Source organism: Rhinopithecus roxellana, chromosome 16, assembly GCF_007565055.1.
Source record: "Rhinopithecus roxellana isolate Shanxi Qingling chromosome 16, ASM756505v1, whole genome shotgun sequence".
NCBI lineage: Eukaryota > Metazoa > Chordata > Mammalia > Primates > Cercopithecidae > Rhinopithecus > Rhinopithecus roxellana.
In genome coordinates, this window is record NC_044564.1 from 19,181,099 (window position 1) to 19,205,854 (window position 24,756).

At 48.0% G+C, this 24,756-nt stretch overlaps 2 protein-coding genes across 4 annotated transcripts in view; one reads left to right on the forward strand and one right to left on the reverse strand.

Moving 5' to 3' along the window:
* Positions 1-1,951: 1,951 nt before the first annotated feature.
* C16H9orf78 (chromosome 16 C9orf78 homolog) lies at positions 1,952-11,230 on the reverse strand. Its single transcript, XM_010360935.2, has 9 exons — positions 11,040-11,230; positions 10,607-10,666; positions 9,253-9,304; positions 9,042-9,112; positions 6,587-6,664; positions 5,560-5,757; positions 4,085-4,221; positions 3,879-3,977; positions 1,952-2,918 (listed from the first exon to the last, which is right to left on the reverse strand). Exons 1-9 carry the CDS (start codon positions 11,120-11,122, stop codon positions 2,827-2,829), a joined length of 870 nt encoding a protein of 289 aa, XP_010359237.1. The 5' UTR covers positions 11,123-11,230; the 3' UTR covers positions 1,952-2,826.
* The window catches only part of USP20 (ubiquitin specific peptidase 20), a 46,030-nt gene continuing 31,872 nt past the window's right edge, over positions 10,599-24,756 (forward strand). The window contains exon 1 of one of the 3 annotated variants that reach the window (XM_030920299.1): positions 10,599-10,979. The gene's annotated coding sequence lies outside the window, so the exon portion shown is untranslated. Of the gene's footprint in view, positions 10,980-11,195; positions 11,523-24,756 lie in introns of those variants that run through there. The other 2 variants (XM_010360936.2, XM_010360937.2) reach the window with 2 other exon arrangements.

Here is a 24,756-nt window from a genome sequence, read left to right on the forward strand (position 1 = left end):
TTTGTGTTATAATACAGTACTAATTTTTTTTTTCCTCACATTGTTCTCATTTCAGCCTCGGGGAATTTAAGTAGTTCTTTGTGCTCCTTTGACCTACACCCAGTGTATACCAGTTTATTTGGGTTTGAGTGCTTCTTTCCTTTCTGCCACTACAGGATGCTCCAGGCTCATCTTGTGTGTTTCCTGCCCCAGTCCTAGAATCCTATTTCTTTTTTTTTTTTGAGATGGGAGTCTCGCTGTGTCGCCCAGGCTGGAGTGCAGTGGCTGGATCTCAGCTGACTGCAAGCTCCGCCTCCTGGGTTTACGCTATTCTCCTGCCTCAGCCTCCCGAGTAGCTGGGACTACAGGCGCCCGCCACCTCGCCCGGCTAGTTTTTTGTATTTTTTAGTAGAGACGGGGTTTCACAGTGTAAGCCAGGATGGTCTCGATCTCCTGACCTCATGATCCACCCGTCTCGGCCTCCCAAAGTGCTGGGATTACAGGCTTGAGCCACCGCGCCCGGCCTAGAATCCTATTTCTACGAGGAACGCTGATTCCTTTCATTGTAGAATGGCATTAGAAACTGGCTGGGCATGGTGGCTCGTGCCTGTAATCCAGCACTGTGGGAGGCTGAGGCAGGTGGATCACCTGAGGTCAGGAGTTTGGGACCAGCCTGACCAATATGGTGAAACCCCATCTCTACTGAAAATACAAAATAATTAGCTGGGCATGGTGGCGTGTGCCTGTAGTCCCGGTTACGCAGCAGGCTGAAACAGGAGAATTCTTTGAACTCAGGAGGTGGAGGCTGCGGTGAGCCGAGATCATGCCACTGTACTCCAGCCTGGGTGACAGAGCAAGACTCCATCTCAAAAAAAGAAAAAAAAAAAAAAAAAAAAAAAAGAGAAACCAAGGTCTGGGTGCTAGGTGTGCTTCTTACTGAGATGTCATTTCTTTCAGGCAGTCTCAGCTGACAGAACAAAAAAAATGTGTATATATACTATTAAACACACATCTATAAATATTTCTAGGTAAACATCTGTACTTATATTAAGCTAAACATGAGCTCATGCTGACATCTCCAACTCTAATCCATTACACGGATCATTGGAGCCTCCTCCCCTTGCTTATCTGTGAATTCCCACCCCAACAGTGAGAGACCTGGCTCCCTCCATCTGGCGGCCACTTTTAAGCTGGGTAAAAGATTACTCATTTTCCAGCAAAGGGAACTCTGGCAAGTGAGAACTGTTGATCATCCACTTACTTGCCTGTTCATCCCATAAACACGTGTTGCATTGTTGGGTGCCAGATGTGCTAGGCCTTTAGTATTCATCTTGGGTTACCCCTGTACATCGTTGGGACCTGTTAAATGCTAGTTGAAATATCCTGAAAATATTTTTTAAGGTTCAACTTTTTCATATTGGATTTAAAATAATACTTTTGTGCATTTGTTACAAGCCAGACACTATAGGGATCATTCATAGTTTTGAGGACTGCCTATGTGTCAGATTGTGGGCTATGCCCTGGGGTTTCAAATTTAAAAATTAGGCACACATGGTTCCTGCCTTCACTGACCACATTCAAGCGGAGGAGGAAAAAAAAATCTCCACTTTACAGATGAGAAAACTGAGGCTAAGAGTGAAAAGGATCTGTCCAAGGACACAATTAGTAAGCTGTGAGCTGGGCTCAGATGTGACTCCTGGGCCAAACCACCATAACCACAATATCTGCTCTAAATCCGCCCGTAAGCCAATCTGCTCTTTCCTATTCCGGACCCATGTGGATGCCTCAGGAAAAATGAGGGCATAGGTAAGAAGGTACTTGACAGTTAGCAGGTTGCAGCATGTCTATGACATTTGAAATAAATGAGAAAATCCATCTCAGCAATTCAATTTTACATTTAAGCTACCCAAACCATGGGCTTTGAAAACATTACCTGATGTTGGTATAAGGAAACATAATACAAACAATATGGTTGGATTCATTTTGAAATTTAATAATTAAATTCTAATAGTAATAAGAAACATAGTTTATGCTTTTTCTTTTTTAATGAAAACAAGTAATTTTGTAAAAGTCAGAAAACACCAGTATCCTTCTGATCTCATCCTAGATTTTTCTGTCAGTTGGACCCACTCTAATCAATGGAGGATGCATTTCTGACCCCATCCCAGATATGTGAAAGCAGAAGACATGATGCATCTATAATAATGAAAGCACAATCTAAAGGATATTATCACACCGTGAACAGTTTCTTCCTGACCCAGAGCAAATATTAAGAGAAAGACAATGTATTTACAAACAAGATTTAATAATGCTCACAAGAATAGAGTTTGCCCCCAAATGGAAAATTACACATTGTTTTGTTTTAAAAAGTTATAAATTTAGTGCCTGAAAAATCCAGCAGGTAAGCAGGAGGACTAATAAGGCCTGTTTCTGGAACTGTTCGCTAGCAAATGAGCACGCTCTGTCCAGGAAGCCATTTTTCTTTCCTTTTTTTTTGAGACAGTTTCGCTCTTGTTGCCCAGGCTAGAGTGCAATGGTACAATCTCGGCTCACCGCAACCTCTGCCTCTCGGGTTCAAGTGATTCTCCTGCCTCAGCTTCCTGAGTAGCCGGGACTACAGGCATGTGCCACCACGCCTGGCTAACTTTTTTGTATTTTTAGTAGAGACAGGGTTTCTCCATGTTTGTCAGGCTGGTCTCAAACTCCCGACCTCAGGTGATCCGCCCGCCTCGGCCTCCCAAAGTGCTGGGATTACAGGCCTGAGCCACCGCGCCCGGCCAGGAAGCCGTGTTTCATGGGAGGGATATAGGGAGAGGAAGGCGCTATTTACATCCCACTCTGCACAGCTCAGTACCGCCTATTCATTTTCTTGAACTTCTCATAATGATAGTCATCAGTTGCCTTCTCGTTAGCAGGACGCTTGCGGTTAGGAGGGGACCCTGAGAAGGAAAATAATGGGAAAGGTGGTTTGCCATGCTGGAACCCACTGCTAGACTTTACTCCATGTAGGCAAAGACAACTGCCTGTTTCCTTCCCCACAGGAGCCCCAGCGCCTAATCCAGTGAACACAGTAGGGCCTCCGTAGATACTTATTTGTCTTTTTTTTTTTTGTTTTCTTATTTTGAGATGGAGTTTCACCCTGTTGCCCAGGCTAGAGTGTAATGGCATGATCTAAGCTCACTGCAACCTCCACCTCCCGGGTTCAAGCGGTTCTCTTGCCTCAGCCTCCTGAGTAGCTGGGATTACAGGCACCTGCCATGATGCCTGGCTAATTTTCATATTTTTAGTAGAGATGGGGTTTCACCATGTTGGCCAGGCTAGTCTCGAACTCCTGACCTTAGGTGATCTGCCTGCCTTAGCTCCCAAAGTGCTGGAATTATAAGTGTGGGCCACTGAGCCTGGCCAATACCTTTTTCTTTTCTTAAAAAAAAAAAAGATGTGGTCTCATTCTGTCACACAGGCTAGAGTATAGTCATCCAGTCATAGCTCACTGCAGCCTTGAACTCTCAGTCTCAAGTGATCCTCCTGCCCCAGCTTCCCCAGCAGCTGAGACTACAAGTGTGAGGCACTGCACTCAGCTAACCTTATGAGTAGCTTTTATTTGTCCTTACTGAAATTTTCTGACTTCTTGAGTCTCTACTGTGCTTGAGAATATGAGATAGTATGCTTGATACTGAATTCTCAGAGCAATCCTAACAGGTAGGTTTTATTAGGATTCCCATGAGGAAACTGAGGCTTAGAAAGGGGAAGGCACATAGTCATGGTCCAGAGCATGGACTGGAACCCAGATGCCCCAGCTTCAGTGCCAACCTCCACACTGTCCCCCGCTGCACCCTGCCTCCATGGGCCACCACAGAGCTGAGCTCTCCAGGCAGCCCCGAGGCCTTTGTTGCACTCACGCTCAGGCTCTGGCTTCTCCGTGTCGCCTACTCTCAAGGGCCGGGCCTTGGGCTCTTCTTTGTTTCTCCGTATGGGTGCGTTGAGCTCTTCATGATAAACTGGACCCAAAGAGACCAGGGGACACGTTAGACGGAACATGAGGTTCCTAGGGACCTCAGCCCAAATAAGGGAAAGGGGGCAAGACCGCTCTCCCTGAGGGGCTTACATCTGTTGTGCTGCACGTAATTCACAGCCATGTTGGTAGGCACGAAGGAGGTCTCGCTGTCTTTCTTCTTGTTCTGCTGCTCTGCCAGCAGACGGGCCTTGGCATCCTCCGTGGAAATTATATTTTTAATTTTAGCACTATGGAGAGAAAGAAACCACACCACTTAGAAGATGATAGCACCTTACTACTCAGATGTGAGTGGTGAGGCTGGCAGCCCAGCAGGACATAAGAAAATCATGTGTCCTGGGACACAGCTCTCCAGTTTACCAAGCACACTTGTAGTCACATTCTCATGGAACTCTCACGGCCGTCAGAGAACCACAGTTACTCTGCTCTTCTGATCAAGAGCAAATTGAGCTTCAGAGAAGTAAAATGCTTAAGGCTCAAAGTTTGTAAGGCCGGAAAAGAGCCTAGAAGCCTCCCAACTTTCTACTGTACCAAAAGATTATTCTGACAATTGCACTTCTTCCATGACAATCCCCTCTTAAAGTGGATATTTTGTTTTAAGAAGGATCATGGGGAGAAGGGGTGGGTGAGCCTTTAACATGGCTCCTGCTAGAAGAAAACAGAAGAATAAAGGGCCTGATACAGCTGTCAACAGAAGCTAAAGAACCACTTTTGCTTTCAGCAGCCAGGGGCCCTTACTACTCTGGCCAAGCCTTCAGCAAAACTTCTAGCAACAACCTGCCAGAGACAATCTCGTTTGTATTTGTAGGATTCTAAGGACACAGATAAGAACATGGGGTCTCACTACACTGCCCAGGCTGGTCTCGAACTCCTGGGCTGAAGTGATCCTTCCACCTTTGCCTCCCAAAGAGCTAGGATAACAGGCACAAATCACCATGTCTAGCCTTTTTTTTTTAAAAAAAAAAAAAAAAAAAAAAAAAAAAAGACAGGGTCTTACTTTGTCACCCAGGCTGGTATGCAGTGGTGCAATCATGGCTCACTGTAGCCTCAACTCTGAGCTCAAGTGAGAGCCCAGCTAATTTTTTAAATTTTTTGTAGAGACAGGAGTCTCACTATATTTCTCAGGCTGGTCTCCTGGCCTCATGTGATCCTCCTGCCTTGGCCTCCCAAGTACTGGGATTATAGGCGTAAGCCACCACACCTGTCTCTCATAAATTTTTTTTTCTTTTGAGATAGAGTCTCATTCTGTCGCCAGACTGGAGTGCAGTGGCATGATCTTGGCTCACCGCAACCTCCACCTCCCGGGTTCAAGCAATTTCCTGCCTCAGACTCCTAAGTAGCTGGGATTACAGGTGCCCGCCACCATGCCCAGCTAATTTTTGTATTTTTAGTAGAGATGGGGTTCCACCATCTTGGCCAGGCTGGTCTTGAACTCCTGACCTTGTGATCCACCCACCTCAGCCTCCCAAAGTGCTGGGATTACAGGCATGAGCCACCGCGCCTGGCCTGTCCCCCATAACTTTTAACCGGAAAGCACTGTGTCTTCTGCCTATGGGTCTCAAACATACTCGATGCCCAGGTCCACCTCAGGAATGCCACTCAGCATCTGGTTGGAAAGCATCTCCTCAGTCTTCTTTGCTGAGGAAACACGGATGTTTTCGGGAAGTTCATAAAGACAGTCCTCTGCATTCTTTGGCTTAACTTTCTGTTCCTCATGTTCCACGATCCCTTTCCTCTTCTTTAGCTCTGTCTCAATGTACTTCATCCTGAAGTGAGAAACCCACAGGGCTCAGGGAGGGGCGGGAAACACACACCAGGTCTCCTCTAAATTAGTGGTCCCCAACACTGGCCCACAGACCAGTGACGGTCCATGGAGAAACCAGAAAAATACAAAATAACTTGAGTTTTTTCATCAAGTTAGAAATTTTCCAGTTAAAGAAGCACCAACCTATGAGGTTATGTCCCTCTAATCTAATGGTGTTAGGATGTACAGGTTCTTTGAAGACAAAAAGATGATAGTTTGCCAACAGCTTTGTTGGCTAAATAAAAAGTAGGCAAGTCCATGTTTTATCCCTGCAATGTTTTGGGGAAATATTACTAGTCATGAAACCACCTTTGAAAAGAAGTTTTATTTTTTGTTTTCGGAGATGGAGTTTCACTCTTGTTGCCCAGGCTGGAGTGCAATGGCGAGATCTCAGCTTACTACAACCTCCACCTCCCAGGTTCAAGCGATTCTCCTGCCTCAGCCTCCCGAGTAGCTGGGATTACAGGTGCCCACCACCACATCCGGCTAATTTTGTATTTTCAGTAGGGACGGGGTTTCTCCATGTTGGTCAGTCTGGTCACCTCCCCACCTCAGGTGATTTGCCTGCCTCGGCCTCCCAAAGTGCTGGGATTATAGGCGAGAACCACCATGCCCAGCCTGAAAAGACCTTTTAGGAGGTTTTCAAAGTTCTTAAGCTGGGAGGTAGAAACAGAGGGGCCAACTTTGACATCTTCTAGAAAATTCTAGAAATGTCATCTGTTGACTAAATATCTTGGACTCTGACTGGGGTCCAGCCCCAATTGCTCATAGCCAAACAGACTGACACTTACATGTCTGCATCCTCATCCCGTCTGTTGGTTTCTGCAGAAAACGATGTCCCCAGGTGCAGGTCCTCCTCTTCACTGATCCTGAAGGGAGAGAACAGTAAGAAAGAGCTTTCAAGTCACAACTCAGTGAAGCTGAGTTTTATGTTCTAAGAAGAAAACAAAGACACAAGCATTTATAATATACCATTTATGGTTGGCGAAAAAAAAAAGCTATAGTATAACATGTAAATGAAAGAAACTCTAGAAATATATGCAAGCAAACTGTTGGCTGCTAGTGATACCTCCAAGGATTGAGTGGATACACTTATCCTTAGGTATCCATGGGCGATTGGTTCTAGTGCCCCCTCAAGGATACCGAAATCTGCAGATAGTGAAGTCCCTTATATAAAATAGTGTAATATCTGCATCTAGTCTACACACATACTACTAAGTCCCTTATATAAAATAGTGTAATATCTGCATCTAGTCTACGCACATACTACCATCTGCTTTAAATCATCTCTAGATTACTTTTAATACCTAATTCAATATAAATGCTATATAGTTGTCACAAAAGTACACAGTGTACTTTTATTTTTTAAACTTTTGAATTATTTGATTTATTTGATTTATTTATTTATTTATTTTTGAGACGGAGTCTCTCTCTGTCGCCCGGGCTGGAGTGCAGTGGCTGGATCTCAGCTCACTGCAAACTCCGCCTCCCGGGTTTATGCCATTCTCCTGCCTCAGCCTCCGGAGTAGCTGGGACTACAGGCGCCCGCCACCTCGCCCGGCTAGTTTTTTGTATTTTTTAGTAGAGACGGGGTTTCACCGTGTTAGCCAGGATGGTCTCGATCTCCTGACCTCGTGATCTGCCCATCTTGACCTCCCAAAGTGCTGGGATTACAGGCTTGAGCCACCGCGCCCGGCCTAATTTATTTATTTATTGAGATGGGTCTCACTCTGTCGCCCAGGCTGGAGTACAGTGGCGCGATCTCAGCTCACTGCAACCTCGCCTCCCGAGTTCAAGCAATTCTCCTGCCTCAGCCTCCTGAGTAGCTGGGATTACGGGCACCCACCACAACGCCCGGCTAACTTCTGTATTTTTATTTTTTATTTATTTATTTTTTTTGAGACGGAGTCTCGCTCTGTCGCCCAGGCTGGAGTGCAGTGGCCGGATCTCAGCTCACTGCAAGCTCCGCCTCTCGGGTTTACGCCATGCTCCTGCCTCAGCCTCCCGAGTAGCTGGGACTACAGACGCCTGCCACCTCGCCTGGCTCATTTTTTGTATTTTTAGTAGAGACAGGGTTTCACCGTGTTAGCCAGGATGGTCTCAATCTCCTGACCTCGTGATCCGCCTGTCTCGGCCTCCCAAAGTGCTGGGATTACAGGCTTGAGCCACCGCGCCCGGCAACTTTTGTATTTTTAAAAGAGACAGTGTTTCACCATATTGGTCAGGCTGGTCTCGAACTCCTGACCTCAGGTAATCCGCCTGCCTCAGCCTCCCGAAGTGCTGGCATTACAGGCATGAGCCACCACAGCTGGCCTGAATGTATTATTTTTGTTAATTGTTTTTATATGAAACTTCCCTCATGGGTTCACTTATTTTATTTTTTTGAGACAGGGTCTTTCTCTGTCACCCAGGCTGGAGTGCAGTGGTGTGATCACGGCTCACTCTAGCCTCAACCTCCCTGACTCAAGCAATTCTCCCACTTTAACTTCCTGAGTTGCTGGGACTACAGGCACATGCCACCACACCCAGAGATACACATACACACATACACGTATATATACACGTACACATGTACATGTGTGTACATATATATGTACATGTATTTCTTTTTTTTTTTGTAGAGACAAGGGTCTCACTATGTTGCCCAGGTTGGTCTTAAACTCCTGGACTCAAGCTAGCCTCAGCCTCCCAAAGTGTTGGGATTTTTTTTTTTTTTTTTTTGAGACGGAGTCTCGCTCTGTCCCCCTGGCTGGAGTGCAGTGGCGCGATCTCGGCTCACTGCAAGCTCCGCTTCCTGGGTTCCTGCCATTCTCCTGCCTCAGCCTCCTGAGTGGCTGGGACTACAGGCGCCCGCCACCGCGCCCGGCTAATTTTTTGTATTTTTAGTAGGGACGGGGTTTCACCGTGGTCTCGATCTCCTGACCTTGTGATCCGCCCACCTCGGCCTCCCAAAGTGCTGGGATTACAGGCGTGAGCCACCACGCCCGGCAAAGTGTTGGGATTATAGGCATCAGTCATCATGCCTACAACACACTTTTACAAAAGGAGTCTACCAGCTTGGCTCTAAGTTAACTTTTAAAGACTTTCTGTTTTCTTTGTTTTTAAATAACATAGCCTTTGCAAAGCACAAAACCTGCTTCGAGATGTCCCACTAATGCTGCTGCTACAGGCCTCTGTTCTCTGAGGGAACCTAGACCCAGGCAGCGGCTAAAGGTGAATTTGCATATAAGCCTATCCTGCACTTACTTATCTTTGCCCCTTTCCTTCAGTTTCTTCATATCCACCATACCACCTGTCTTCATCTGAAAGGGATCATCCTGTGGAAAGCAAACACAGTTAAGAGGAAGCATCTAAATAAATGGTAGTGGAATTTGTTTTTTTGTAAAGCATACTCACTCACTGAAGAGCACTGCAGGGAGGGTTGCCATCACTACCCAGGGAAGACCCCATAACTTACCACTAGAGTTGTCTCCTCTTGTACCTTCTCTCCCACCAGCAGGGCCACAGCACTGAGCAAAACCAAAAACGGGAGAGGGAGAGAGAGAAATGGCATAATTCAGAGATGAGGAGGAACTCTCTCAGGTATGTGGATTGCAACATTAGTGCAAGGGTGGGATTTGAAGGGTGGGCAGGCAAGCCGGCTGGAAAAGCCTATAAGCATAAAACAGGGCTCAACAAGCACCGTACATGCTGGAAGAAGGGTGGGCTGGTGGTGAAGTGGTACACTGTCCCACTTTCCTGTAAAGCCATTTGGCATTATCTTGGCCCGGAAATCTCATTTCTAAGGTACTCTCATCATGGAAAGTGCAGCTAAAGATAATTTTTTTTTTTTTAAATTGAGATGGAGTCTCGCTCTGTTGCCCAGGCTGGAGTACAGTGGCGCGATCTCTGCTCACTTTGCAAGCTCTGCCTCCCGGGTTCACGCCATTCTCCTGCCTCAGCCTCCCCAGTAGCTGGGACTACAGGCGTCCGCCACCATGCCCAGCTAATTTTTTGTATTTTTAGTGGAGGCGGGGTTTCACCCTGTTAGCCAGGATGACCTCGATCTCCTGACCTCGTGATCTGCCCCCTCGGCCTCCCAAAGTGCTGGGATTACAGGCGTGAGCCACCGCGCCCAGCCAAGATAAATTTAAAAGGATATACACTGCAACCTTATTTGATAGTAAAAATTTACAAAATCACCTACATGTCCCAAAATAGGGGATTTGTTAACAAATTACGATGCACACATCTGGTGGAATATTACGCAGCCATTAAGAAGGTTTTCTGAAAAATACTCCACAATATGGGTGAATGCCTATAATGTCATAATGAGTTGAAAAGAACAGGGAGTAAAAGTATATAGAAAGTTGTACACAATCTGAGAAAGAGAGAGAGAGAGAGAAAACAGATTGGAAAGAGTATTAAATACTAATACCATGGCACTCTCGGGTGGCTTTGCAAGGAAAAAAAAAAAATGTTAACACTGGTCACTTCCGGAATGGAGAATTATGGGTGCTTTTCATTGTCTTGACTATACTTTTCTAAATTATACAAACTCTTAACGATCGATATGCATTTCACAATTAACTGGTTTTAAGAAAAAACGCGAGTTAGTGACCTGTTTCTATATCTCCGGAGCACACTCCAAGACGACACAGCTGAGGGCAGGTCCTGGTTAAACATTTGCAAAGAACGCTGTTCTCCAATTTGGGTAATGGAAAGTGTATAGTGTCTCGAGAAAAATCTACGTCTGAGGAGATATTTGCGACAGCGACCCGGACGCGGATGTGTCTGTCGTCCCCGCCTCCTCCTCCCGCCGTAGTACCCACCTCACCCCGTTGGGCCTCTTCCTCAAGTTCTGTACCTCTCTGGTCTCTTCCAGTTTTAATCTTTAAAAAAAAGAAGAAGGAGCAATGCATAGGCTGAGTGACTCCCCGCGGAATCCAAAGCTAACAGAGCCACCAACAAGGCACCTTCGTGGGCATCCCAGCCCCGCTGCTGAGCTACCAGCACAGTGGTCCAGAGGACGACCCTGTGCCTAGACCCACCGGGAGTCAGAGCCACTGCGCATCCCGGAGGCATCTCTCCCAACTGTGCGGGCTTGGGACCGCGGCCTCACCACTTGAGCCTCAACTTCTGCGTCGGCAGAAGGAACCACCATCCGGGCTCAGTTAACAATGTCAGCGAAGCGCCCAGCCGGTGGTGAGTCCCCCAAGCAAGTCTCTCTCTACCAGGCCCATGGGACCCCCGCCCCAAACGCACCGAACCTCCTCTGAGTCCTGCTCATCTTCCTCTGACTCCGAGTCGCCCCGGCGGCGACGGAAAATCTTCCGGACGACCGGCATGCTGACAACCGCCCAACTGTCCAGCCGCCGTGCCTCTGCCCAGCGGCCCAGGCTGCTTCCGGCGCGCCGCAGAGCGGTCAGAGCGCCTGACCCGTCTGGCCCCGCCCCTGGCACGCACAGCCCGCGTGGCCACGGCCCCTCCCCTGGCGTCAGCCTCTTCCGATTGGACGGCGGAGGGAAGGAGGTGGGGCGTCGCCAGACCACCCCACAACCCTGCGCGGCGCAGCGGAGGGGGCGCGCTTGACTGACAGGCGGCGGCGGCGCGGTTGCGAGCGTAGGTGAGTTCCGGGCCGCCACCGGCCGCATCTGTGGGCCGGGCCTCTCAGAGCATTGGCGACGCCAGCCCGGCTCCGGGCTGACAGGGCCTGGCCTCGCCAGGTACGCCAGACGCTGCGGCCAGGTGAGCGGAGCCCGGGACCCCCGCCCGCCGCCGCCCCTCTCCCCTCCTCCGGTCGCCGTCCAGGGCCCCAGCACCCCACTCTGAGCCCACTGGAGGCTCGTGGCTTTTCCAGAACCAGGGCCGCCCCCCTTTTATTTCTGCCGGGGCCTGACCTAGCGTTGAAAGCATCCGCGTGGCGTCTCGCGTCTCGGGCGCTGACTTTTTTTTCCTCGGGCTCTGAGCCCTGACGTGCGTTTTTTTCTTTAGGAACAAAAGATGACCACTTCCCTGCGGTGCTGAATTAGAGTCCCAGCGCCGACCGCCTCACGAATAATGGCCCCCAGCCTCTCCGCGAGGAGGGGCGCGTCTGATGTTTTGAAGCCACGCAGGAGGGTTTGAGCCAGGGGGCTCCTCCTCGGTGCTTGCTGGCCACCCCCCTGGACTTTCACGGGCCTGGTTTTCCTCCTTTGGTCAGGACGTCTGTCGCTCTACCCTCTGCCTCTTCCCCCCCGAAGATACTGTGAGGATAAAGTTTATTTGAAAAACGGGTATCAGCAAACGCTTAGGAAATACCTAAATGCATAAATAATGGCTTCTTGGACTTTTAAGAACCCCTTAAGTAACAGTGGTTTTCCTTTTCTCAGCGTCATCCCTTACTTTGAGATCTACCTCTTATTAAGCAGTTACCATGTGGCAGGCCCTGGGCAAAGCATAATCGTACTGAATTCTCCCAGCAATCCTTTGAGGTAGATTGTTTTTCGTTTTACAAATGAGAATGCGTAGTCTCTGAGGGGCAGTGCGTACCTCAAGTTACACAGCTAGGAGGTGGAACAGGAGTTGGTTGCAGGTCAGTCTCTGCAGCACGGTTTGCACAGGGCCTGGCACAGTACGAGTGCAGTAGATGTTTGCTGCTGCTGCAGCTGCTGTTACATCTCATTGGCTGGGGGGAAGGGCTGATGGGGACTGTTTGGGGTTCCCTCTTCGGGAAGACCATTCCAAAGCAGGGCAGCATTTCTGGAATGCCTTACGTTTTCTCTGGAACAGTCTCCACTGAGATTGTTCTTCTCTTCCTTGGACTGGAAAAAATAGTAGACTCAGGACTTCTTGCACCAGCCTTTTATCTTTGGTCAAAATTCATATATTAAAGTCTCAAAGTCTTGCCCTCTGCAGACCGGTTCAGCCAAACCCAGATGCACCTGCACTCACTCGATGCAGAGTCCCTGTCAGATGATGGAGAGGCTCCTTGGGAATTGCTGCGGGAGTCCAGGGGTCAACGTCTGCAGCTCTCATGCTCTCAGAGGTGGCTCTGAATCTGCCCATCAAGCAGCCCATCCGCCAGGGGGTGCTGGACACTACTAAGGAAAGGGCAAGAAGGCAGGGGCATTTCTGGACCCTCCTCTTCAACTAAAGTCCCAGGGTACAGATGAGCTGCCCCACCCTTGCTCTGTGAGGCCAGAGGACCCAGTGATACCCACCACCTGTGCTGTGGCAGATCTAATTGAGTGCTGTTTAGCAAAAGGAATGTTGAAAAAGTGGCAGCTATGAATCTGGCAGTAAGTGGCTTTGCAAAGAGACTGCAGCCCAAGTCTCACTGGGCCCTTTTAAGGGTAGGATGAGACTGCCTCTCAAAAGGACCCTCCCAGAAATACAGGTTCTATGTAGTTCAAAGATGAGTCCAAGGTCTTAGTCTTGTTTGGGAGTTCAGTTGTTTAAAAAAATGTACAGATTCATCCTAGGTTTAGGTTGGTTTCCTAGCTCCTTTCTGAAGCCAGATGAAATGTTGGCTTGTTTCAGAGTTCAGGGAGCATTCATGTCCAGGTGGATTTGGGATCCAGCAACGTGATCCAGTTCACAGCCCAGCTATAGTCAGTATCCAATAAATGTATTTATTGGAGCAATGTATTCAACAGATACTTAGCGTTTACTATATGAAGCAGGCACAGTTCTAAGTGCTTGAAATAAGTCAGTGAGCAAAAGAGACAAAAGATCCCTGATTAGTTGAGTGTATGTTCTGATAGTGAAGTATGTAAAGTGTGTTAGAAGATGCTAAGTACTGCAGAAAAGAAAAAGAGCAAGGTAAGGGAAATCACCTCTGGGAGGGTGGCAGGGTTGAGTTGCAAATTAAAATTAGCACATTCTGGTTTGGGATTTGGTTGTGAACATGACAGATAAAGCAGTGAATTGAATGATAGGATTGGGTTCCAGTTGCTGCCCAGTGGTTTGAAGGGTCTATAAGCTTGAACTTTATTTTACAAAGGCTTTTATTAGAGGGTACACCCTGAACTCAAGTCCTGATTGTGGAGTATTTAATAGTGATGAAAGAGCCAGGCTTTTCTTAGCTTTTTACCTTAGCAAGACAAAGAGATATCCAGATGGTTCTCATTAGTGTGAAGGAGGAAACTTGGAGAAACCATGCAAGTTGACAATTTTTTTTTTTTTTTTTTTGAGACGGAGTCTCGCTCGGTCGCCCAGGCTGGCGTGCAGTGGTGCAATCTGGGGTCACTCCAACCTCCGCCTCCCAGGTTCAAGTGTTTCTCCTGCCTCAGCCTCCTGAGTAGCTGGGATTACAGGTCCCCACCACCACACCTGGCTAATTTTTGTATTTTTAGTAGAGACGGGTTTCGCCATATTGGCCAGGCTGGTCTCGAATTCCTGACCTTGAATGATCCGCCCACCTCTGCCTCCCAAAGTGCTGAGATTACAGGTATGAGCTACTGTGCCTGGCCAACAACAAATATTTAAAGACAGGAAAGTGGCAGTGCTCTTTGGCTTCAGTGAGCAGTCAGGGCTCAATAAATAGAAATTTCAGGAGAGCCAATTTCCATTATTGTAAAGACTTAGGTTTGAAGCAACTAGGGCTGCCCTCTGGCAAAAGGATGATTTTATCATCAATGACTGCTCAAACTGGGTTTGGAGAACAACCCAATAGGGCTTTTACAGAGCAGAGTTCTGCCTTAAGGGGAAGATGCATGGTTTCTAAACCCCCCTAAACTCTGAGATTGCGTGGGGGAAGCCAGCTGCCTGAACAGAGAGGATCTGATTTCAGGCCCCAGAAGTCATGATTTTCCTAGTTCTTAGCTTCTGCATCTCTAATATGAGTTTTTTCTAAGGTTTCTAGTCTGAGCTTCAAGACTGAGTTTCTGTTCATGCTTACCACCAAGTGTGAGGCTTTTAATGACCTGGGTCAGTGACTGGCTCCAGCCTAGGGTAGCCCCAAGCCCGTGCCTTCTCCAATTAAGGGATTCTTCCGGACAGAGCTCAGAGCAAAGGGCGGTAGCAGGCTTTGGGCTGCAGGGAGATACTGTCATATCCTAGACTGAAGGAAGTTAAGCTGAGCAGAAAAATGCTCTGAAGAATGACTCAGAAGAGGCTCTTGTGAGGAAGCTTCCTTGGAGTGTGCGTGTTTGGATTTGGGGAGGTGAAGGTCGTCCCCATGCTAGGCAGGCTGGGGCTGTTTGTGACATCATGGAGCTGAGCGTTTAGAGCACGGGCCTCAGGGCAGGTAGTCGTGGGTTTGAATTATGTCTCTGCAACTCAGTAGCTGTGTGACCTCAGCCAGTTATTCCACCTCTCTGAGCCTCGGTGTCTCCATCGTTAGTGATGGAGATAGATTTAGTTTGGAACCTTGCCACCTCCCAGGGTGGTTGTGAGGGCCCAGTGAGGTCATATGTGAGAACACCAGACTAAGATGGTAGTGTCACTTCCAGTATTCAGGGCCATGGGGCAGGGGGCAGGGCAATGAGGAACCACAGAGGTGTGTGGGCAGCAGAGATCGTGGAGGTGCGGAGGCATGAGGAGGCCTGAGGGCTCTGCTTCGAGAGTCAGGATGGTGGCCTCCGAGTGAGGACTGGGTTAAGGGAAAGGGTGGGTGTGTCTGGGACTTAGGGAGAATGCTGTTGTGTGGAGGTGGAGTGAAGACAGCAGGAAGGAGAGAAAGGGTGTGTGCTGTGAGGGCCAGAGGGGAATGTGGAGGGGGTGGGCACACACCCTGTACAGGGCTGGGGGTGTGAGATGACTAATGTGGTTGGGGTCAACGTGGGCAGGACTGTGGGCATCGTTGTGTGGGTGGAAGGACCAGAAGTGTCACCCTCCCCATCCTGAGGTACTGGTTCCTTGCTGGGAGGAGAAGGATGTAGCCAGGACCTCTGGGAAACCATGAGTAACAGGCATCAGAGGCAGCCAGGTCCAGATGTGCTGCCTGCCTGGGCCCACAGTCTGTGCTGGCTGGTCCTTCCCCTGCCCCTCTTCAGGCCTTGCCCCTCCACTTTGCGCCTGTGGGTGGAGTGGCACTTTCCCCCTCCCTGGAGGCCCAGGGAAGGAAAGCTGCCTTTATGAGCCCGAAGCATCTTGTAGGTCTCCTGGGGCCAGCAATGGTGGGCTCTTTGCCGAAAGTCTCAGGCCTTCCTCCTCCTATCCTGTGCTCTCCTGCCCCAAGAGAGGAGGCTCTGGTGGGCCAGGAGGGCGGGGCACACCCTGCACCTTGCTGACTTGTCGCACAGTAGGTCCTACTCTGCGCGGCTGCACCTTGGAGCACGTTCTTTCAGCTGCACAGGTGTCTTTCCCTTTCAGCCTTTATGAAATGCCTGCTGTGCACACTCCATATATTTGCACAGAGGCACAAGTGGGACGGGAAGAGTGAGGAAAGCAGACACAACCTGCTGGCTTCCTGCTGTGTTGCTTCCTGTCTGGGACTTTCCATTCTTCCTCTGTGAGTTGAAAAACAGCCGCCCTTGCCCAAGAGGGTGGGTGAGCAAAGCCCTGGGTACTAGGCCTGGAGGCTCAGTGGGTGCTGGGTCCTGGATCCTGCGATGGGGCTGCCTGTCCCAGAAAGCCCCCTCCCTACTCCTACCTCAAAGGCGAGAAAGGGAATCTATTTTTTTTAAAAGTCAAACTTTTAAAGTTACAAGAAGAATACAGTGAACTCCCACTTACCCCTCACCTAGATTCACCAATTACAACATTTGCCTTATCTACTCTAGCTCTAATCTCTCTACTTATTATCATAATTATTGCTGATTCAGGTAGGAGTAAGCTGCAGCCATGACAGTCCTTTTCCCCTGAATATCCCAGCAGGAATTAACATTATCATACATAACCAGAGAGTGAGTTCCACCTTTAGAAACTTTCTTCTTCTTTTTTTTTTTTTTTTGAGACAGAGTCTTGCTCTTGTCACCCAGGCTGGAGTGCAGCGGCGTGATCTCGGCTCACTGCAACCTCTGCCTCACGCGTTCAAGTGATTCTTCTGCCTCAGCCTCCTGAGTAGCTGGGACTACAGGCGCCCACGACCATGCCCAGCTAATTTTTGTGTTTTTAGTAGAGACGGGGTTTCACCATGTTGGCCAGGTTTGTCTCGAACTGCTGATCTCAGGTGATCCGCCAGCCTCAGCCTCCCAAAGTGCTGGGATTACAGGCGTGAGTCACCGCACCTGGCCTAGAAACTTTCACGTTGATGGAATCATATGTTTGTTCCCAGACCTGCCATAACAAAGTACCACAGACTGGGTGGCTTAAACAACAGAGATTTATTTTCTCACAGTTCTAGAGGCTGGAAGTCTCAGATCAAGGTGACTACAGGTTTGGTTCTTCTGAAGGCCCTTTCCTTGGCCTGCAGATGACCATCTTCTTGCTGTGTCCTGGCCTGGTCTTTCCTCTGTGTGAGTCCAGATTTTGTCATCTCATTAAAGATACCAGTAAGATTAGATTAGGGCCTGCCCTAAAGATCTTCTTTTAACTTAATTACCTCTTTAGAGACATTATCTTCAAATATGATTACATTCTGAGGTCCTGGTGGTTAGAACTTCAGCATATGAATGGGGGAGAGAGAACAATTCAGGCCATAACAAATACTACGATCTAATAGGCAGTCCACACTCAGGTATGCTGGTTGTCCTGGATATGTTCTTTGTGGCATCCCCCAACCTTGAACCACGATCCAGCTTTGTCATGTCTTGTCATGTCTTGCCTGGAACAGTTTGTCAGCCTTGGTGGAGAAAAGGAATTTTCAAGTTGCAGGGAAGCAAAAGTGCTCAGCAGGAATGAGGGTTCAGAAGCACAGGCTGCCCCAGGACAGGGAAGCTGTCGAAGGGTTTGCTCTAGTCCATGAAGTTGCCTTTCCTGGCTTTGTCTTTGATGTCAAAAGCACCAGGAGGTGAACTAAAATCTCAAGAAGCGCACCAAGAATCTGTGCGTGAGTCCCCTGCCGTGTGTCTGACTCCATCACCATGGTTTGTTGCTGGGCTGGTTGGCCTGCAGAGCCCTGAGTGGTCTCATGGAGGGTGCCCTTCTGAGTGACCTTGAGCCTGTGACTTCTATTCCTACCAATTTCAGTGTCCTAATGATAAAACAGCCAGTGACACAAATTATAGTAGTAAACATTTTTTGAGCATTCTTGTCATGCAAATCAATAGAAAATCTGAGCCACCCAGAAAGTCCATGAAGCCCTGCCCTCAGTCATTCAACTTAGTGTTTACTGTGCATTGGCTCACTTCATCTTCTCAGTAACCCTAGGTGCTGCCATTGTCCCCATTTTATGAATGTGGAGACTGAGCAGTTTATCTAAAGTCACAGACTTGGAAGGGGCAGAGTGAGGTATGAACCCAGGGCTACTTGTCCCTGTAATTTCCTTCCATAGTGACTGTCACCTCCCGGGATAATGTATGTGCAGCAGCTGACCCTCGGTGAGTGTAGGAAAAGGAGGTGCTGGTGGTGATTATCACCCCCCTAATGTCTGCTTGCAAGTACCCTGAGGTTGAAGTATGGGACTCTGTGCCCTACAAGAACAGGGCCTATGCCTGGCTGTTTCCCAGCACCCCAAGTCACTATTCCTAAGGAGGTACATGGTCAGTATTGGTTGGGTACCAAAAGAAAGCAAAATGACAACTTTCAGACCGTTGAGTTGTGCACCCTCTTATCGACCCCCATGCTTCAGATATTTTAGGTCCTGTGTGTAGAATTTTTTTCTTTTTCTTTTTCTTTTTTTTTTTTTTTTTGAGACGGAGTCTTGCTCTGTCACCCAGGCTGGAGTGCAATGGCGTGATCTCAGCTCACTGCACCCTCCACCTGCTGGGTTCAAGCGATTCTCCTGCCTCAGCCTCCTGAGTAGCTGGGATTACAGGTGTAAGCCACCGCACCTGACCCTGTGTGTGGAATATTAAACACCCAGTGTTTTCTGTACTCCCACGCTTTTTCCTTAATAGAAATAATTTTTCACCATTAATTTAAAAAACGTTAGTAAACCTTAAACTTTCTATGTTGCACATACTCATATACTGCTGATAGGCAGATAAATGTAGATGCTTTTTCTAAAGGGAAGCTTATCAGTATCTATGTAGAGCCTTCAAAGCACACATTTTGACCAATAGATTTTTTTTTTTTTTCTGGTCAAAGATGTAGGCTGGGTGTGGTGGTGTACACCTGTGCTCCCAGCACTTTGGGAGGTCGCGGTGGACTGATCACTTGAGGTCAGGAGTTCGAGACGACCCTGGCCAACGTGGTGAAACCTCGTCTTTACTAAAAATACGAAAATTACCTGGGTGTGATGGCAGGTGCTTGTAATCCCAGCTACTCAAGAGGCTGAGGCAAGAGAAACACTTGAACCCAGGAGGCGGAGTTTGCAGTGAGCAGAGATCATGCCACTGCACTCCAGCCTAGGCGATAGACTAAGACTCCATCTCAACAGCGACAACAACAAAAAAAACAGGCTGGGCGCAGTGACTCATACCTGTAATCCCAGCACTTGAGAAGCTGAGGCAGGCGGATCACCTGAGGTCAGGAGTTTGAGACCAGCCTGGCCAACATGGTGAAACCTCATCTCTACTAAAAGTACAAAAAGATTAGCCGGATGTGGTGGTGCGTGCTCGTATTCTCAACTACTCAGGAGGCTGAGGCAGGAGAATTGCTTGAACCCGGGAGGTGGAGGTTGCAGTAAGCCGAGATTGCACCACTGCGCTCCAGCCTGGGCAACAAGAGTGAAAACTGCATCTCAAAAAAACAAAAAGATTTAGTCAAAGATTCACATTCCTGGTGGCTCACACCTGTAATCCCAGTACTTTGAGAGGCCAAGGCAGTCAGATTGCTTGAACCCAGGAGTTCCAGACCAATCTGGGCATCATGGCGAAACCCTGTCTCTACAAAAGAAAAATTAAAAAAGCCAGGCGTGGCAGTGCATGCCTGCAGTCCTGGCTAATCGGGAGGCTGAGATGAGAGGGTGGCTTGAACTTGGAGATTGAGCTCAGTCAAGATTGCACCTCTGCACTCCAGCCTGGGTGACAGACCGAGCCTCTGTCTCAAAAAAATATATATATATGTTTGTACATGTAAGTAAGACTTACCAAAACCAAAAAGGTATCCATATTTTTTTCCTGTACAGCAGGATTACAGGTGATTTTTATTTCATTTTATGTCTGTGTCTGTCTCCAGCTTCTATAGAGGCATATATCAAATTTATTAAAGCCAGACAAAAATGCCTTTAAAATTTTCAGGACAAGTAGGAGAAGATGAAAAATTTGAATGCAATATGGAGGTAAATGAGGCAAAAATGAATATTGAGAGGGCCGGTTGTGGTGGCTCATGTGTGTAATATAGCACTTCGGGAGGCGGAGGTGGGCAGATCGCTTGAGCTCAGGAGTTCAAGACAGCCTGGGCAACACGGCAAAACCCTGTCTCTGCCAAAAATACAATAATTAGCCAGTCTCATAACCTGGTCTCTAAATAAATAAATAGATAAAAATACAAAAAACACGTGTTGAGGGCACATCTTGGTCCAAGTGAGTCACCTGGAGAGGTGTGCTTGGGAGCCATCCAGGTAGCAGCTTTGGGGACTTCTGGGATCACTCAGATGCTCCCACCCCTTCTCTGAAAACCACCCTGTGTAGGCTCAGGGCAGTGCCTGGCACGGGGGCCTGGAGAGTTCCAGGGGACGGAGGTTCTGTCCCCTGTGGTACCCTCAGGGGTTTGGGGAAGAGCAACATACGTAGGAAGCCAGATACTCTTCTTCTTTTCTTATTTTGGAAACTTGAAAATCCATTAAAAGTAACCAATTTAGGTATTCTTTTTTGTTTGTTTTTGTTTTCAGGATCAGAGGTTTAACAGGCAAAAGAAAGAGAAAGAAAGGAAAACAGCTGTCTCTCTAGTGAGAGAGAGGGGACTTTTGAGAGGAAAAGCATTTTTTGTTGTTTTTTGATTTTGATTTTGTTTTAGAGACGGGGTCTTGCCCTGTTGCCCAGGCTGTAGTGAGTGGCACGATCCTAGTTCACTGCAGCCTTGAGCTTAAGGAATCCTCCCTTCTCAACTTCCCAGAAGCACGAGGATTACAGGTGTGAGCCACTGTGACTGACCGTATTAGATTATTAGATGAGAGTGATTGTAACACAGTCATTCAGGAAGCAAGGATAGGAAGAAAAAAAAAGGCAACACAAGTTCATTACAGAAAATGCAGAAAAGCAAAAAGGAAATATAAATCACTTGACCCTATCCTCCAGAGATGATAATAGCATCCTTTCTCTAGGCCCAAAACACATTGTTTCATCAAAATAAGAGTTTAATAATAGTTTTTTTTTTGAGCCGGGCGCGGTGGCTCAAGCCTGTAATCCCAGCACTTTGGGAGGCCGAGGCGGGCGGATCACGAGGTCAGGAGATCGAGACCATCCTGGCTAACACGGTGAAACCCCATCTCTACTAAAAATACAAAAAACTAGCTGGGCGAGGTGGCGGGCGCCTGTAGTCCCAGCTACCCCGGAGGCTGAGGCAGGAGAATGGTGGAAACCCGGGAGACGGAGCTTGCAGTGAGCTGAGAACCGGCCACTGCACTCCAGCCCGGGCGACAGATCTATCTCAAAAAAAAAAACTATTATTAAACTCTTAAATTTTTTTGTAGAGATGGGGTTTCACCATGTTGCCCAGGCTGATCTCAAACTCCTGGGCTAAAGCAGTCCTCCTGCCTCGGCCTCTAGAAGTGTTGGAATTACAGGCATAAGCCACCTAACATGCTCTAACAGTGTTTTATAACTTTGTGTTTTTGGGCCATTCAGCAAATATTTTCAGAGAAGTTACTGCCTTTTTTTTTTTTTTTTTTTTTTTTTTTGAGATGGAGTTTTGCTCTTGTTGCGCAGGCTGAAGTGCAATGGCGCGATCTTGGCTCACTGCAACCTCTGCCTCCCGGGTTCAAGTGATTCTCCTGCCTCAGCCTCCCTACTAGCTGGGAATACAAGCTCCTGCCACCATGCCTGGCTAATTTTTGTGTTTTTAGTAGAAACGAGGTTTCACCATGTTGGTCAGGCTGGTATTGAACTCCTGACCTCAAGTGATCGCCTGCATCAGCCTCCCAAAGTGTTGGGATTACAGGCATGAGCCACCTCACCCAGCCTGACTTGTTTTACTGAGCAGATGTCTTTAAGGTTCATGTTGTAGCATGTGTCAGAATTTCCTTTTTTAGGCTGAATCGTGTTTCATTGTATGGATATATCATATTTTGTCTACTTATTGATGGGCACTTGGTTTGCATCGTCTTTTGGCTGTTGCACATAATGCAACTATGAACATGGGTGCACAAATATTTCTTTGAGTTGCTGCTTTTAGTGTGTTTGGGTATAGACCCAGATGTGGATCGCTCAATAGTGTAGTGCTATTTTACAGTTCTTGAGGAACTGCCAAACTGCATTCTGCCTCTGCTGCACCATTTCACATTCCCACCAACGGTGCACGGGCCTCCAGTTTATTCACACCCTTGCCAACAGCCAACATCTTTTTCTTTTCTTTTTTTTTTTTTTTTGATGGAGTCTTGCTCTGTCGCCCAGGCTGGAGTGCAGTGGTGTGATCTAAGCTCACTGCAGTCTCCGCCTCCCAGGTTCAGGTGGCTCTCCCGCCTCAGCCTCCTCAGTAGCTGGAATTACAGGCGCCTGCCACCACACCCAGCTAATTTTTGTATTTTTAGTAGAGATAGGGTTTCACCATGTTGGCCAGGCTGGTCTCGAACTCCTGATCTCATGATCCGCCTGCCTCAGCCTCCCAAAGTGCTGGGATTACAGGTGTGAGCCACCGTGCCCGGCCTCATTCTGATTTAAAATCAACTTTATTGAGGTATAATTTACATATGTTAAAATGCACATACTTTAAAGATACAGTGCACACGATTTGACAGGTGTATACATCTGATTAAACCCCACCCCAGATAAGATCTAGAACATTCCAACACCACAGAAAGTTCCTTCTTGTCTGCAATATAGCTCTACCTTTTGCCCCAGGCAATCACTGATCCAGTTTCTATCATCATAGGTTAGTTTTGTCTGTTTTGAAATTTTGTATAAATAGAATCATATGGTATATATGTTTTTGTATCTGATTTTTTTTCTTTTTTTTTTTTTTTTTTTTTTTGAGACGGAGTCTCGCTCTGTAGCCAAGGCTGGAGTGCAGTGGCCGGATCTCAGCTCACTGCAATCTCCACCTCCCAGTTTCACGCCATTCTCCTGCCTCAGCCTCCCGAGCAGCTGGGACTACAGGTGCCCGCCACCTTGCCCAGCTAGTTTTTCATATTTTTAGTAGAGACGGGGTTTCACCTTGTTTGCCAGGATGGTCTCGATCTCCTGACCTTGTGATCCACCCGTCTCGGCCTCCCAAAGTGCTGGGATTACAGGCTTGAACCACCGCGCCCGGCCCTGATTTTTTTTTTTTCTTTGCTCAGTTTAATGTTTCTCTAAATCCAACTCATGATTTAGAGCAAGACTCTGCACCACATAGATCTGATCAGGGTCACACCTGTTACAAACTAGCCAGGTAAGCCGAGCATGATGGCTCATGCCTGTAATCCCAGCACTTTGGGAGGCTGAGGCAGGTGGATCACCTGAGGTCAGGAGTTTGAGACCAGCCTGACCAACATGGAGAAACCCTGTCTCTAGTAAAAATATAAAATTAGCTGGGCATAGTGGCGCATGCCTGTAATCCCAGCTACTCAGGAGTCTGAGGCAAGAGAATTGCTTGAACCTGGGAGGCAGAGATTGCTGTGAGCTGAGATCGCACCATTGCACTCCAGCCTGGGCAACAAGAGTGAAACTCCATCTCAAACAAAACAAAACAAAAACTAGCCAAATGATTGACCTCCCCCAAGTTCCTGAGTTACTTAAGTTCCAATTCTGTTTCTTCATCTGTAAAAGGGGAGTAGTGAGAATATATTGAGGGCTGTTAGCCACAGGGCTGATTTTTCTCTCTGAAGTTGCAGGAATGTAAGTCCAATTGCACTTGCAAATCAAGAGTGGACCTGTTAAATCAGCCAGGCATGGTGGCACACTCCTGTAATCCCAGCTACTCGGGAGGCTAAGGCAGGAGAATCACACGAACCCAGGAGGCAGAGGTTGCAGTGAGCCAAGATCATGCCACTGCACTCCAGCCTGAGCAGCAGAGTGAGACTGTCTCAAAATAAATAAATAAATAATAGGCCAAGTTATAACCTGCCCCCTCCCTCCCCAGCCACCCAACTAGAGAGATTATCATATACCAAAGATGCTAGCAAAACCCACACCACTGCAGCTTAAAATAGTGCAGGACTAGTGCCAACTCAGGGCATATGGCCTCAGCAGAAACAATGAAGAAAACTAAAAAACCTGACTTCAACTGAGGAGGTTTGGAATTTGGAATCTTGAAGCTGTCATTGTCATGTGACTATTTTAAATGGTAGCTTCTAATTGCCTCTCCCTCTTTGAGCTGTCCACATCTAGGAGACTGTGACTTGCCAGTGAAGTGTGGGTAGTGGCAATGTGTGGATGAGCATGGTTGTGCCTGCAGCCTGGGCCTGCTGAACACTTAAGGGTCAGGGGTTCTCAGGGAATCCCTGAGAGCTCAAAGGATGACCTGAGGGGCCTGGTGGCATGTGTGGAAGGGGCCAGGCCTTCCTGTCCAGAGGGTTGATGGGCTGTGGCAGCCTGATGGGACAATAGGAGAGGCCCTGCAGATCCCTCCAGCAGACCTGTGCAGGATTCCTCCTGGGGATCACCAAGTTAATGCCCCAGCAGTGACTAGTGAAGGCCAGCACTCCCTAGGAGGGGCTGCCCCTGTGTGCCAGCTCTGCCTGGGCCTTGGGCAGCTGGCCCAGGAGTGATGTGGTGGTACTGTTCTCTGGATGCACAGGGAGTAGTCTAGCCTGCGGACATCCCCAATATCCCGAAATTCGTTCCTCCCGAATGAATGCTGGGAGGAATGCTGGGCCCTTTTTAGCTTCTAGTTGGTGCTAAGAATGATTTTAAAATAACAGAACTGTCTGGGCACA

Bases quoted from the DNA above. Each gene is read 5' to 3' on its own strand.
- C16H9orf78 (XM_010360935.2), bottom strand. From the start codon at position 11,122: ATGCCGGTCGTCCGGAAGATTTTCCGTCGCCGCCGGGGCGACTCGGAG. The intron at 5,758-6,586 runs GTAAGTGTCAGT...TTCTCACTTCAG, and splicing joins CGGGATGAGGATGCAGACAT to GATGAAGTACATTGAGACAG. The intron at 2,919-3,878 runs GTGAGTGCAACA...TTTCCTTCTCAG, and splicing joins GGAGAAGCCAGAGCCTGAGC to GGTCCCCTCCTAACCGCAAG.